The following is a 14,913-nucleotide window of genomic DNA, read 5'->3' as shown; positions in this document are numbered from 1 at the left end:
GATATTTGACAATCTCTCGCGGGGGGCCGTCCTGTGTACCCCGATTCCATTTCACGCCGACGTTTTTTTTTTTTTTTTGCTTTCAGAGACGAGAGTGGAGGAGAGCGATAACGTCCGCATGCTTCGAGAGGGGGGTCGTCACTCGCTCGTCATCGCCGGCGTCAGCGGCGACACGGAAGGCTTCTACACCGCGGTCGCTCAGAACACTCACGGAAAGTCGGAATGCACCGCCGAGCTCTACATGCAAGAGCCTCGATCCGCCGTCTCTTCTCACATGTAAGAGGAGCGACGCATACTTTGATTTATTTTGTCTTTTTTTTTTTTTAAAGGAAATTCAGCTGCCATCATAAAAGTCAGAGGAGGCATTTTTGTTATCGAGGGCAAAGACCCCAACGCTTCAGGAAGAAAGAGAGCGAAGGCGCTTTATGAACATGAAAAAACACCCGCGGGCTCGGATCCCTAAACTCAATCTCTCGTTCCTTCGTCCAGGGCCAAGTTGGAGAAGATGCCATCCATACCCGAGGAGCCCGAAGTGCTGGAGAGCGATGTGGAGAAGAGGACCATGCCGGACTTTGTCAAGCCTCTGGCGGACGTGGAGGTGATCGACGGCAAGGAGGCGCTGCTGGACTGCAAAGTGGTGGGCCTGCCCTACCCGACCATCGCCTGGTTCCACAACGGCAAGCGCATCGAGAGCAGCGAGGAGCGCAGGATGACCCAGCGTAAGCAAAGAGCCCGGCGGAGAATTTCAAAGCACTTTGGGGGGGGGGGGGTTGGTGAGTGACGGTAAATAAGAAAAGTTGTTGCGTCTGTTCTCCAGACAGGGATGTCCACAGCATGGCCATTCGGTGCGCCTGTCACGCCCACGGGGGCGTCTACAAGGCCGTCATCTCCAACAAACTGGGCAAAGCGGCCTGCTATGCACATCTATACGTCACAGGTACAGATGGGGGAGGGGCTTCGTGTTGGACGCCATAGCTGAGAGATACAACATCTCCCCGTTTGATGCAGGATGTATTTGTGGATTTATTCAGATGTCGTTCCTGACCCCCCTGACGGACCTCCAGTGATCGAGGCCATCACGGGGAAAACGATAAGCCTCAGCTGGAGGCGACCGAAGAGGCTCGACTCTTCGTTCGGTAGGTTCATCGGGCTTCTCTCTCGAGAAGGTTTAAATAAACTTCCGTGAACGCCATGTGTGTGTGTGTGTGGGTGCAGATGCCGACTCCTTGCTGTACGTGGTCCAGCAGCAGCCTCTGGGCTCCATCCAGTGGTCTGTCGTGGCGTCTAACCTGAACGAGACCAACTACGTTGCCACCTCCTTGTCCAAAGGAGTCCGCTACGCCTTCAGAATCCTGACGTCCACCGGGAAGACCCTGAGCAAGCCCTCCCCCTCTACTGACCTGGTCCAGCTGCTGGACAGAGGTGAGACACAGCTGGGCTTCGAAGTGTTTTTATCCTTAAAGAGATCATGTTTAGTTGATATGATGGTATCTGTTACCCCCCCCTGGCAGGACCCTATTTAAGGAAAGCACCGGTCATTCTGGACAAACCTGACATCGTGTACGTCGTAGAGAACCAACCTGCGAGCATCACCATCACGCTGAACCACGTGCATGCAGTCGTCACCTGGAAGAGGTCAGTTGCGGAGTTTGTAGGTAACGGATAGCGTGCAATAAAAATAACGAGCATGTATAATGCACCAGGATTTCAAAAAGGAACCGGAATAAAATGCAGAAGAGTGTTTTTATGAATTCAGATAGAACGTAGTGAGAACAGGCTTATCGTAACCTCTAGGGATTACAATTAAAATAGAGTCTAGATCCGGTGGAGCAGTAGTGGTGAATTTAACATTTCATGTTCTAGCACATGTTCTCCGTGGAGCTCTTGTTCTCCACAGGGTGTTTTGATAAGATCCTTGCACACGCGCCACTTAACTTTGACGCCTCTTGGTCTTCCCCAGGAGGGGGGCGGTGTTGGTCAACCGACCGGGGGTGTACGAGATGAGCATGCCGGACGACGATCAGCACACCCTGAAGCTCCAGAGGGTCCGGAGCTCGGACATCGGTCAGCTTGTGGTCACGGCCAGCAACCAGTTTGGCAGCGACCTCTGCACGCCTCAGCTGGCGATGGCGGGTCAGTTTGCCACGTGATACATTTAGCATTTCAGCTCGAATCCAAAGAACTGACTACTTACAGCTGGCGCCCGTTAATGCCAACAAAGAGGAGCTGTGTGTCATCTCAATTGAGCTATTTTTGAGCTATTTGTCCGCCTTGAGCCAAGTGAAGGATCATGAATTTAGTAAAGCTTTGTTAAAAATCCACTGTAACTTAAACGTGATCATTTTTCTCATCTTGTTTTTCTTCCCTAGGACCTCCCAAGTTCGAAACCATCATGGAGGACGTGGACGTGCGCGTTGGGGAGACGTCCCGTCTGGCTGTGGTGGTTGAAGGGAACCCAGACCCAGATATCCTGTGGGAAAAGGTACAAATTAGTCTGAAGACGACCCGAGATGGAGCGGTGCGGCACAACCGCCAGAGAAGAGTTATCAATGTCATCCGAGACCGTGTTAACCAACGTTGGCTCGGTCTGTTGCAGGACGACGTGCGTCTCTCCGAGAGCAACCACTTCACGTTCGTGTACGACGACCCCGAGTATTCCCTGGTCGTCCTCAACGCCCGGCCCGAACACTCCGGCGTGTACACCTGCACCGCCAAGAACCTGGCCGGCTCCAACTCCTGCAAAGCGGAAGTCACCGTTCACACAGGTGTGCAGTACGATCGCAATCCGATACGAGATGTGACGATACGAGATGTGACGATACGAGATGTGACGATACGAGATGTGACGATACGAGATGTGACGATACGAGATGTGACGATACGAGATGTGACGATACGAGAGGACGTAGCATCTTTTCATGATGAATACACAACGCTGGTTTGAAAATCGCACCTCGAAATCGACAGCATATGGGAAGGACCACCGTATGAAACCATCTGTCGTTATGCTGGCACACATGTACACACACACACACACACACACACACACACACACACACACACACACACACAAATGCCTGTGTTGCTGCTCCCTGCAGAGCGAAAGGAAGCAGCAGAGCCAATGGAGGACGAAGGAACCATTCTGAGGAAGATGAGGCGTTTGACGGATTACTACGATATCCACAAAGAGTTGGGGAGGTGTGTGTGTGTGTGTGTGTGTGTGTGTGTGTGTCTCCATTCTCCTGTCTTGGCGCTGCCAGGAGAAGAAGAATAATGTATTGTTTAATTGGTGGAAAAGGTCAAAACTATCAGGGATTTATTGTTTCAATCTTCCTCAAATGGAGGACAGAATACTCCATTTGAGGAATTGTCCCTTTTCTTTGAATACCTTTTTTTATTCTCTACGGTTTATTGCTCCTGAAAGCCTTCAGTTGACATTTAAACTGATGTTATTTTGTCAGACGTACAGTTCAAAAAGGTCTAACGGCTATATTTACGATCTGTGCCCGGTAACGAGGCCGCTCCAGCTTCGTATAACTGTGAAAGAATATTCCTTTTTCTTTTTTTGACGTCTCGTCTGGTGTGAAATGAAAGGATTCAACAGGATTTCCTTCATCTTTTTCTTTGCTGTTAAATAGAACATGAACTATCGGTGTGTATTAAACCCTTGTTTCCGCTGTGGGACGCAGGGGGGCCTTCTCCTACGTGAAGAGGGTGATTCAGCAACAGGGAAAGGCCGAGTTCGCCGCCAAGTTCATTTCCGCGGGAGGGAGGAGGAAGGCCGCGGCCCTCGGAGAGATGCGCCTGCTGTCCGAGCTGGACAACGAGAGGATCCTCTACTTCCACGACGCCTTCGAGAAGAAGCGCGCGCTGGTGCTCATCACGGAGCTGTATCCTTTTTTGATTAAAAAAACAAAACAAAAGGGGCCTTCTACCTTTTCCTGCAGCGCTGTTTTCTAAATGTGATCCGAGACAAAAGTGCTCTTGAACTCCAGCTCGAGGACACGAAGGATGCAGAGCGTTAATCCTAATGTCTTTTACCCCCCCGGAGGCATGAATGAAGCGCAGCGCAGCGTTTTCCTCTCTGACTCATTGCCGATGGGACACATGCTCATTTATAATTAATTTCTTATGTCAATGCACCTGCCACTTGGACTGTGCAGGCTCTGGTTTATATCTCACTTTTGAACGTTTACCCTCAACCGTTGTGCGAAGATGTCACGAGGAGTTGCTGGAAAGAATGGCCAAGAAAACCACGGTGAAGGAGCTGGAGGTTGGTGTGCTTCCGCCCGCCTGCGCACCGCGCCGCCGTTGCGTAACAACGCCCCGTTGATTTTCCTCCGCCTGTGTTTCTCCTCTGCAGATCCGCTGGAGCGTTCAGCAGCTCCTGGAAGGCCTTCGTTACCTTCACCAGAAGAACATCGCCCACCTCGACGTGAAGGTATCCCGTCAAACGCATGTACCGCATCGCTGTGCGTTCGCGATGGACACACACTTAGGAACATCCCCTCCTCTCCTCTAGCCGGAAAACATTTTGATGGCGAGTCCCGGGAGCGACCTGATCCGCATCTGCGACTTCGGGAACGCCGTGAAGCTGGAGGCCCACGAGGAGCACTACTGCAAATACGGCACGCCGGAATACGTGGCGCCGGAGATCGTCAACCAAACTCCCGTCTCCGCGGCAACAGACATATGGTGAGACCACCCTGTCGCCGCCTCGTTCTCTGCAACAGGATTACATCTCTTTTTTTTTTATTTTCCTTTTTTTAACTCCCGTGTCCCCGCTCTCCCACAGGCCCGCCGGTGTCATCACGTACCTCTGGTATGTCATACGGACCTGCGACCTTTTCTTTTGACTTTGCATATTTTCAATATGACAGAACGTGCACAGACGTCTCGTCTTTTGTTTCATTGTAGCCTGACTGGCGTGTCTCCTTTTGCTGGCGAGAACGACAAGGCGACCGCCTTGAACATCCGTAGCTACAACGTGGCGTTCGAGGAGAGCATGTTCGCCGACCTCTGCAAAGAGGCCAAGGGATTCGTCATCAAGCTTTTGGTGGCGGACCGACTGTGAGCATCTCGATGTCTTTGTGTTTTACCGTTAACGTGTGTGAGTGTGTATCATTTTGACCCGCCGGGATGTCCTCACTCACTGTTCATCTTCTAGGAGGCCCAGTGCCATCGAGTGCCTTCGTCATCCTTGGTTCAAGGTGAGCTAATACATTCAATACAGGTTTAACTCATATATATCAACATGAAGCATTTTCTTATGATATATGTGCTCATTTGCATTCATTTCCTAAGAACATTTTCATTTTGTTGAGTCAAAAAGGGAATTTTGGATAGAAAAAAAACATATTTTCACCATGCTTTGAGGGATAAAATGTGTAAATCAAGCTATGAATGATATATGAATATAGACGGGACTGAAAGTGGAAGGCTTTGTAAAGTTAATGCTGACTCCGCTCCTTTTGGTCTTGCAGTCGCCAACGAACAAGAGCATCAGCACAGCGATGCTGAAGCAAGTCTTGTCTCGAAGGCGATGGCAGGTGAGCCACTGAACATTAATTTATTAGGTGGAAATGAATGTCTGAGGCACCGAGGGCTGATTACCATCAAATTATACCGATGGAATAGTCCTACATTCCCCATATTCCTGCACTAAATGAACAGATGAGTCCAGAGGCCTAAATGAAACCTCAAGGTGTAATGCTTTCTGTCATTAGAGATTTCAATGACTGAAACTTTCCAGATAAAGTAGAAAAAGTAACTCACATTGTCCTCCTATTTTCTTTATTTTTTTTCAGCGTTCCCTTATCAGCTACAAATCCAAGATGGTGATGCGTTCGATCCCAGAGCTTTTAAATGAGTCATCTAAACACGTCTCCATTGCTGTGGCCCGGCATTTAAAAGAAGGCTCCCCGCCGCCCTCCTCTTCCTCCGACTCCGACGCGGACGTCGATGAGCTTCCCTTCATTCCTATGCCGCTGTCCATGGTCTTCTCCGGGTCCAGGGTCTCCCTCAACGAGATCCCGGGGGACGAAGACGTCGCCGATGGGGCAACGAGGAAACAGGACAACGCGGAGACGGCCGGTACGAGAGGAGGGGCTAGTAGAGGCGTGAAGGAGGAGGAGGAGGAAACCCCAGTTGAGGAGAAGATGGAAAAGACGAAACAAGCTCCCCTTCAAAAAGGATCAAGTGTGGAGGCGGACGAGAGTCAGACGAAAGCCAGGAGGGCTACGATGAGGAGAGGCAGCTCTGCTGATTCAGCCCTGCTTCTCCACATTGACCCAGAAGAGGAAAACGCAAAGAAGGATTCAGAAGAAAGTAACCAGAGCCTGAAAAAGGCTGTTTCCATGGAACTACCCAATCGCAGCCCGAGCCCCGGGGTGGCGAAGCTGAGCCAGGAGGATTATGCACTCAAGCTGGAGCTGATGAGACAGCGGTTGCTCAGGGGAGGAAGCGTGGACAAAAAGATGAGCGGCCTGCGAGGGCCTTTGTTTGAAACGCTGGGCATGGACGACGAGAGGCGCACCGGGTCTCTGGATCGTAACTTGAGGAGGTCGAGGGCGCCGGGGCCGGCGGCGCTCGTCAGAGCAGCGTCTTCAGAGAACCCCGGAGGGGACGTGCCAAAGATCAAGGTTTTACTTAAAAGCACCTCCTTCACGCAGGGGGATTCTGAGCCCATGCCCTTGCACCGCCGGTTCGGGGCCCCCTTAGAGATCCCGTCGGTGGGCAACGGTAGCATGGAAGGGAAAAAGCTCCAGGAGGCCACCTCGATGTCCGCAACCACGGAGCAGAGACCGGAGTCCCCGTCTGCCTCCCCGACCAAGAAGACCTCCTTTATACTCCCGACTACACCAGGAAGGTTGGACCAACAGCAAAAACGCAACAATGTGAAAGAGCGTGACGACATGCAAAGTATGAATGAGAAGAACAGGGATGGGATGGCAAAGAAACGGACCAAAACCCAGTTAGAGAAGCCGGATGAAGTGGAATCTGAGTCCAGATCGCCCTCCGTCATTACTCCTATAATTGTAATAGAGGAGGACGACGACGACGACGATGATGATGAAAAGAAAGAAAATCAAGAGTTGCATATTAATGAAAAGGATATGAAAGTAGATAAAACGCAAAACAGTAAACCCTCGTCTGCATATGCGAGTGTCATCCAAGCCGTCGCAGCCACAGCGAGTGGCACGAGGTCCAGCGAGAGCCCCACGTTCCCGGAGCATCCGGCAGTATTCGCCAAGGTAGCGACGGCCGAACGGTCTCCTGGTTCAGTTTCCACCTCGCCAAACCCCGATCCGGCTGCCGGGCCCCGCCAGCCCGTGCTCAGGACGGACATCAAAGACATCGACTCGGAGGAGGTCTTTGAAGCTAGGTTCAGGAAGCGGGAGTCGTCTTTGACCCGTGGCCTCCGAAAACTGACCAGGAACAAATCGGAGGAGAAATCCCCCGTGCTGAACCGGAAGGAGGGGGGAGGAGAGAGGGGCGAGGGGGGCGAGGAGGTTTACAGGCCGGGCCCGAGGGGGGCTCCTCTTGAAATGGTGTCCAAAGGACTGCAGGAGAAATCCAAGTCCGTCCAGGATTTAAGAGAAGGAGAGACGGAGACGGGCCTCGGCCTGATCGGGAGGTTCTCCTTGCGGGGCAAGAGGTCGCCGTCCGCGGAAAAGCAGGGCGAGAAACCGAAAGAGGAGAAGCATCGGGATGCGCCGAAGGCCGCCGCGAACAAGAGGGTTTCGTGGGCGATCGGTCGCAGCAGGTCCCTGGACACAAAGGAGCCGAGCAGCGCGGGGGCGCCGAGGCAACCGGATGAGAGGAAAGATGACGAATCGTCGGTTTCCGCCATGAGGCGCAAGTTTGAGTCCAAGGTGGCGGGCATCTCCGCCAAAATAAGGAGCCAGTCAGAGGAGAGGAAGGACCGGGACGCCGGGGGGAGTCAGAAGGAGCTGGTGCAGAGGGATTTGAAGAAGGTCACCGATTCCCCCGTTCTGGCCATGCGACACAAGTTTGAGAACAAAGTGGCGGGCATCACCTCGAAGATCCGCAGTCAGTCCGAGGAGAGAAAAGATGCCGAGGAGGGCAAGCGGGCGCCTCTGTTCACCCGCCATCGTCATTCCCAATCAGAGGGGCGGGGCCTCAAAGGGATGGGCATCCCCGAGAATCAGCTCGCCAAACAGACCAGCGCCGCCGCGTCCAAGGAATCCATCGAGTCCGCCTCCAGCGTCCATTCCGAAAAGGCCTCGGAGACGGACCGGCGATCCCGGTGGGACAGGTGGGGTTTGACGAGGGCCAAGAAGGACAAAACCCCTTCGCAGTCCGAGCTGCCTGCACCCCCCAAAGAGGAGGAGGGTCCGTCGAGGTTCATCCGCTCGGCTTCGGACTTTGCCCCCGTGTTCCACATCAAACTGAAGGACCACGTCCTGCTGGAGGGGGAGCCGGTCACCCTGAGCTGCCTCCCAGCTGGCAGCCCACACCCGGACATCTCGTGGGCGATGGGTACGCGACTTAAAAAGCCTCCCAGGATATTTAGATCCGTGTGTGTGTCTATATATTTTTTTTTAAAATGCGCCGTGTGTGTTCCCAGACCGGAGACCTCTGCAGGTGGACGAGCGGCTCGACCTGATGTCTCATCCGGACGGCCGGCAGCTTCTCATGATCATGAAGTCCAGCCGGAGGGACGCGGGAGTTTACGAATGCGTAGCGACCAACCCCATAGCGACCATCACCACCTCCTGCACCCTGACCATAGCGTGTAAGCTCACTGGGCTACGGGATGGGAAAGATGGGAGTCGCGAAGCCCCAGTTATCCTCGTGACGTGATGTATTTTAACATAATTACATTTTAACTGCAGGAAGAACGGAATGAATATTAATGTCAAGAGATTAACTTTTACAGTGCTTAATGGATTTTTTTTCATGGTGTAATTGGAATAAATGACGCTTCCGGTGATTTGGGTTTCATATTTAAGACTCCAGTTGCACTAATAGCTTATGAAGAAACGCAGCGACAGTAATGAGGCAAATGCACGTCTCAGATGTCGAGTGCAATCGATTCCATTTGTCACAGGCTTAACGGGAAATACATTTTTTTTTAAATCATGGGTTTGGTGTCGTCTGGATCGGGTTAAAAAAATAAATAAAAATACATATTTTTCTCCTGGGCTCAAGAAAATGAACATCTGGTCTTTTCTTCGTCTCAATGTGACATTGCCTGTGAAGAAGTGTAGTAAAAATAATAAAACCCACATCTTGGGTTGGGTTTTCTGACCACATCTGCCCAGTATAACCACGTAGCCTCGTGTGTGTCACTCTAAGTTGTTTCTCTTACACCCTTTTTTTTTTTTTTTTAAGGTGTCCCCAAACGGCCCGGGACCCCCGAAGTCCCCCAGACTTACAACAACACGGCCCTGGTGCTCTGGAAGCCAGCGGACACCAAGTCTCCGTGCAGCTACACCCTGGAAAGAAAAACCGAAGGTGAGTCTTTTTTTTAGTTTGTAGGTAGTTTAGACGGTTTTAAAAACTACTTTCCCTTTTGTGTGATGTGGTGTAGTCCAACTCAAAGATATAAAGAGCTTTAACTTGTTTGTGTGTGCGCGCACGGTGCGCGTCCGCCATCTGGTGGTCGGTATATGAACTACAATATGTCAAAGAGCCCAAAACAAGATTGTTTTCTAACTTTTTACTTTTTTACTCCATTCAATTCTTTTAGTAATTCCATTCACCGTACATGTATATCCAGTATGCATACTTTAAATATATTTTTTTTAAAATACCTATCCAGCCTTATTTATAACGCTATGCTCTCTCCATAAAGATCACTCTTTTCTTTTTGCAGGTGATTCTAACTGGCTGACGGTAGCCACTGGAGTCGTGGACTGCTACTACAATGTCACAGACCTGCCACCAGGGGGCACTTTTAAGTTCCGAGTCGCCTGCATCAACAAGGCCGGACAGGGACCGCACAGCAACGGCTCCGCTCCAGTCAGCCTGGACTCCACAGGTATCACTGCGCTGGGTTGTCGGTTTAAAAATGACGGCTTCCATCACATTAAAAGGTCCTTCCTCAAAAGGCTGTGCTTCTGTTTTCTCAGCCGGAGGAGCTCCACCCGCCATGGCCGTCGTTAAGACGGTGCCATCTCCACCCGAACCAGTCGTGCCCTCCTTAAAGCCGGTCCAGAACCAGGCTCCCAGGACGGCTCCGCCCTCTCTGTCAAATCCCCAACGGCCATCTGCCGAAGACGCTCCAAAGATGAGCCCCTCTCATCCCTCTTCGCCCGCAGCGAAAGCACCTCCGCCCTTCGTCCTCCCCAAACCCCAGAGTCCGGTGAACGTGGTGTCTCCTATGACCCAGAACCCACCGATGCCCCCGCCCCCTCCTCTTGTAAGCCCGCCGCCGTTCAAACCGTCGGTGGCCTCCGTGCCCACGTACGTCCCCACCACGACCCCCGTCTCCTTTTGCCCGCAAGTGCTCCAGACCGCCAGCCTGAGCCCCATTGGTGACGGGGTCAGTACCCCCAGCAGAGGCACCCCATCAGGACGCACCACGCCCGCCACTGCTCTGCGCCAGGGGGTTCCACAGAAGCCGTACACGTTCCTGGATGAGAAAGCCAGGTGAGATAGAAAACATCACGTAATGAGTACATTATTATGGATTATTGAATGTTGCCAGTCCATGAAGCCTTCACTGAGTTCATTAATCCTGCTTTTTATGCACTGTTTTATTGCCTTTATGCACTTTCAGAGTTTCCACCGTGCTGAAAACTGAGGACATTTGTACGATTTAGTTTTTTGTGACTCTTCTCCATCTCCTGGTTCACATGCTTTTCTTTCTTTTCTTTTTCTTTTTTTTTGCCAGGGGTCGTTTTGGAGTCGTCCGAGAGTGCCGCGAGAACACGACGGGCAAAATCTACATGGCGAAGATCATCTCCTACAACCAGGCGAACAAGCAGGAAGTCCTGAAGGAGTACGAGATCCTGAAGACCCTTCACAATGAGAAGGTCATGGCTCTGCACGAGGCCTACGTCACGCCGCACTACTTGGTGCTGGTGGCGGAGTACTGCACCGGCAAAGAGCTGCTGTACAGCCTCATCGACAGGTAGGAGGGCGCAGAGGTCGCAGAGGTCAGGCAGACTCACACAGCAGGGGGCGGAGCCGAGACCTTTAACAGGCCGTGTACGAGCCAAAGATGACTCATTTCAATTAAGGCTTCTTCTCCTTTAGTTAAATGGAGATTTTTTACTTTTTTTTTTTAAATGAACATTTTTTAATTTTATTTTATTCTTTTATAAATTAAGTTGTTTTTTTGTATCCTTTTAGTTAAATGGAGATTTTTTTATTTTATTTCATTCTTTATAAATTAAGTTATTAATTTTATCCTTTAGTTAAATGAAGATTTCATTTTTATTTATTTGTTATAGTTAAATGAAGAGTTTTTTAATATATTTTTATTTATATATTTTTTTATATATTAATGTATAAAAGTTGTTTGAGTATACATGCATATATATAAAGGCAGAGTGGATGGAGGGAAATTCCAAAAATAATAATAATAAATCACAGAAATTATGGTATACATATTTATTTATTATTAGTGTATTAATAGACTCTGCAGCAGGGTTGATTAATGTTTTAGGCGTTTATTAACCACCTCCTTTTGCCGTACGCCAGGTTCCGCTACTCCGAGGACGACGTGGCGGGCTACCTGGTCCAGATCCTTCAGGGGGTCGAGTACCTCCACAACCGGCGCGTCCTCCACCTGGACCTCAAGCCCGACAACATCATGGTGACCAACCTCAACGCCATCAAGATCGTGGACTTCGGAAGCGCTCAGAGCTTCAATCCCCTCGGCCTCAAACGCTCGGACCCGGGCGCGGGAACACTGGAGTACATGGGTGAGGACTTTTTTTTTTTTTTTTTTTTAGATGTTTTTAAACAACAGTCATAACATTTATTATACATGTTCCTCCAAAAGCTCCTGAGATGGTGAAAGGTGACGCGGTCGGTCCTCCGGCGGATATTTGGACTGTTGGCGCCGTCGCCTTCGTCATGTAAGTACGGGACGTCTCTCTGGAACTCGTTTTTATTTCACAACACGTGAGTAACGTCTTGGGCACATTGCATGAAATCGAACGCTCCCAAAAATCATTTCTTTATTATTCTCAAGTTAGTTAGTTAACCACCTCTTTAGTGTTATTAGTATCATTTGCGATGCATTTAGAAACTCTGTTTTCTTTTGTCCAGGCTCAGCGGTCGACTGCCCTTCGAAGATCAAGACCCTCTGCAGGTCGAATCCAAAATCCTGACGGCCAAGTTCGACCCGACCAAACTTTACCCGAACGTGTCCCAGAGCGCCGCCGCCGTTCTCAAGAAGATGCTGAGCAGCTACCCGTGGTGAGAGGATGTATAACCAATATGCACTGTGGCCTTCTGGGTAATCCTGTTCCTGTGTGTGTTCCTGCGTGTGTCCCTGCGTGTGTTCTGTGTGTAGTACATGTCCTGTGTGTGTTCCTGTGTGTGTGTTCCTGTGTGTAGTACATGTCCTGTGTGTGTTCCTGTGTGTGTTCCTGTGTGTGTTCCTGTGTGTAGTACATGTCCTGTGTGTGTTCCTGTGTGTGTTCTGTGTGTATTACATGTCCTGTGTGTGTTCCTGTGTGTGTTCCTGTGTGTTCCTGTGTGTGTTCTGTGTGTATTACATGTCCTGTGTGTGTTCCTGTGTGTGTTCTGTGTGTATTACATGTCCTGCGTGTGTCCCAGCGTGTGTTCTGTGTAGTACATTTCCTGCGTGTGTTCCTGTGTGTGTTCCTGCGTGTGTTCTGTGTGTATTACATGTCCTGTGTGTGTTCCTGTGTGTGTTCTGTGTGTATTACATGTCCTGTGTGTGTTCCTGTGTGTTCTGTGTGTGTTCTGTGTGTATTACATGTCCTGTGTGTGTTCCTGTGTGTGTTCTGTGTGTATTACATGTCCTGTGTGTGTTCCTGTGTGTTCTGTGTGTGTTCTGTGTGTATTACATGTCCTGTGTGTGTTCCTGTGTGTGTTCTGTGTGTATTACATGTCCTGTGTGTGTTCCTGTGTGTGTTCTGTGTGTATTACATGTCCTGTGTGTGTTCCTGTGTGTTCTGTGTGTGTTCTGTGTGTATTACATGTCCTGTGTGTGTTCCTGTGTGTGTTCTGTGTGTATTACATGTCCTGTGTGTGTTCCTGTGTGTTCCTGTGTGTGTTCTGTGTGTATTACATGTCCTGTGTGTGTTCCTGTGTGTGTTCCTGTGTGTTCCTGTGTGTGTTCTGTGTGTATTACATGTCCTGTGTGTGTTCCTGTGTGTTCCTGTGTGTGTTATGTGTGTATTACATGTCCTGCGTGTGTCCCTGCGTGTGTTCTGTGTGTAGTACATGTCCTGTGTGTGTTCCTGTGTGTGTTCCTGTGTGTTCCTGTGTGTGTTCTGTGTGTATTACATGTCCTGCGTGTGTTCCTGTGTGTGTTCTGTGTGTATTACATGTCCTGTGTGTGTTCCTGCGTGTGTTCCTGTGTGTGTTCTGTGTGTATTACATGTCCTGTGTGTGTTCCTGTGTGTTCTGTGTGTATTCTGTGTGTATTACATGTCCTGTGTGTGTTCTGTGTGTATTCTGTGTGTATTACATGTCCTGTGTGTGTTCCTGCGTGTGTTCCTGCGTGTGTTCCTGTGTGTGTTCTGTGTGTATTACATGTCCTGCGTGTGTGTTCCTGCGTGTGTTCTGTGTGTATTACATGTCCTGTGTGTGTTTCTGCGTGTGTTCCTGTGTGTGTTCTGTGTGTATTACATGTCCTGCGTGTGTGTTCCTGCGTGTGTTCCTGCGTGTGTTCCTGTGTGTTCTGTGTGTGTTCTGTGTGTATTACATGTCCTGTGTGTGTTCCTGTGTGTTCTGTGTGTGTTCTGTGTGTATTACATGTCCTGCGTGTGTTCCTGTGTGTGTTCTGTGTGTGTTCCTGTGTGTGTTCTGTGTGTATTACATGTCCTGTGTGTGTTCCTGTGTGTTCTGTGTGTGTTCTGTGTGTATTACATGTCCTGCGTGTGTTCCTGTGTGTGTTCCTGCGTGTGTTCCTGTGTGTTCTGTGTGTATTACATGTCCTGCGTGTGTTCCTGCGTGTGTTCCTGTGTGTGTTCTGTGTGTATTACATGTCCTGCGTGTGTGTTCCTGCGCGTGTTCCTGTGTGTGTTCTGTGTGTATTACATGTCCTGCGTGTGTTCCTGTGTGTGTTCTGTGTGTATTACATGTCCTGTGTGTGTTCTGCGTGTGTTCCTGCACATGTTCCTGTGTGTATTCCTGTGTATTACCTGTATTCCTACATGTACCCTGTGTGTATTACGTGTATTCCTGTGTGTATTCCTGTGTATTACCTGTATTCCTACATGTATCCTGTGTGTATTACGTGTATTCCTGTGTGTATTCCTGTGTATTACCTGTATTCCTACATGTATCCTGTGTGTATCCCCAGGGCCCGTCCGACCACACGAGACTGCTTCACGCAGGCCTGGCTGCAGGACTCCTACCTGATGAAGCTGAGGAGGCAGACTCTCACCTTCACCTCCGGCCGACTCAAAGAGTTCCTGGTGGAGCACCAGAGCCGACGCACGGCCGACGCCACCGAGCACAAGGTGCTGCTGCGCACCTACCAGAGCTCCACGGCGTCCGGCCCAAAGTGAGATGACGGGGGGGGGGGGGGAGATGGAGCGTGAATATCCACAGAAAAGACAGGAGTCCATCCACGCCGTGACTTGTTCATCGGGCCGAAAAGGAGGTCAGAACCGCTCAGAAACTGTTGAGACGACACGGGATGCTCTTTGGTTTTCTTTGATCGTACACAGCAATTAATATATTTGGTTTTGGATGAACATTGGTCTCCGCTCGGAAAACACGTGCACCGTCAGCGTC

General features: G+C 50.2%; 1 protein-coding gene across 1 annotated transcript in view; it reads left to right on the top strand.

Moving 5' to 3' along the window:
• LOC117740449 (striated muscle preferentially expressed protein kinase-like) overlaps nucleotides 1-14,710 on the top strand; it is a 35,356-nt gene extending 20,646 nt beyond the window's left edge. The window contains exons 14-41 of the mRNA XM_034546868.1: nucleotides 87-276; nucleotides 490-719; nucleotides 818-937; nucleotides 1,032-1,136; nucleotides 1,216-1,422; nucleotides 1,512-1,635; nucleotides 1,961-2,133; nucleotides 2,370-2,482; nucleotides 2,597-2,765; nucleotides 3,099-3,198; nucleotides 3,690-3,890; nucleotides 4,216-4,273; nucleotides 4,364-4,441; nucleotides 4,523-4,695; nucleotides 4,796-4,822; nucleotides 4,918-5,070; nucleotides 5,168-5,210; nucleotides 5,484-5,549; nucleotides 5,808-8,502; nucleotides 8,591-8,758; nucleotides 9,358-9,480; nucleotides 9,842-10,006; nucleotides 10,098-10,617; nucleotides 10,862-11,101; nucleotides 11,674-11,897; nucleotides 11,978-12,053; nucleotides 12,247-12,396; nucleotides 14,477-14,710. Of these exons, the coding sequence (XP_034402759.1) occupies nucleotides 87-276; nucleotides 490-719; nucleotides 818-937; nucleotides 1,032-1,136; nucleotides 1,216-1,422; nucleotides 1,512-1,635; nucleotides 1,961-2,133; nucleotides 2,370-2,482; nucleotides 2,597-2,765; nucleotides 3,099-3,198; nucleotides 3,690-3,890; nucleotides 4,216-4,273; nucleotides 4,364-4,441; nucleotides 4,523-4,695; nucleotides 4,796-4,822; nucleotides 4,918-5,070; nucleotides 5,168-5,210; nucleotides 5,484-5,549; nucleotides 5,808-8,502; nucleotides 8,591-8,758; nucleotides 9,358-9,480; nucleotides 9,842-10,006; nucleotides 10,098-10,617; nucleotides 10,862-11,101; nucleotides 11,674-11,897; nucleotides 11,978-12,053; nucleotides 12,247-12,396; nucleotides 14,477-14,684 (6,899 nt within the window). The 3' untranslated portion in view covers nucleotides 14,685-14,710. The remainder of the gene's footprint in view (nucleotides 1-86; nucleotides 277-489; nucleotides 720-817; nucleotides 938-1,031; nucleotides 1,137-1,215; nucleotides 1,423-1,511; nucleotides 1,636-1,960; nucleotides 2,134-2,369; nucleotides 2,483-2,596; nucleotides 2,766-3,098; nucleotides 3,199-3,689; nucleotides 3,891-4,215; nucleotides 4,274-4,363; nucleotides 4,442-4,522; nucleotides 4,696-4,795; nucleotides 4,823-4,917; nucleotides 5,071-5,167; nucleotides 5,211-5,483; nucleotides 5,550-5,807; nucleotides 8,503-8,590; nucleotides 8,759-9,357; nucleotides 9,481-9,841; nucleotides 10,007-10,097; nucleotides 10,618-10,861; nucleotides 11,102-11,673; nucleotides 11,898-11,977; nucleotides 12,054-12,246; nucleotides 12,397-14,476) is intronic.
• The last annotated feature ends 203 nt before the right edge of the window (nucleotides 14,711-14,913 follow it).

This window comes from Cyclopterus lumpus, chromosome 2, assembly GCF_009769545.1.
Source record: "Cyclopterus lumpus isolate fCycLum1 chromosome 2, fCycLum1.pri, whole genome shotgun sequence".
Classification (NCBI taxonomy): Eukaryota; Metazoa; Chordata; class Actinopteri; order Perciformes; family Cyclopteridae; genus Cyclopterus; species Cyclopterus lumpus.
This window is presented reverse-complemented; position numbering and strand designations above follow the sequence as displayed.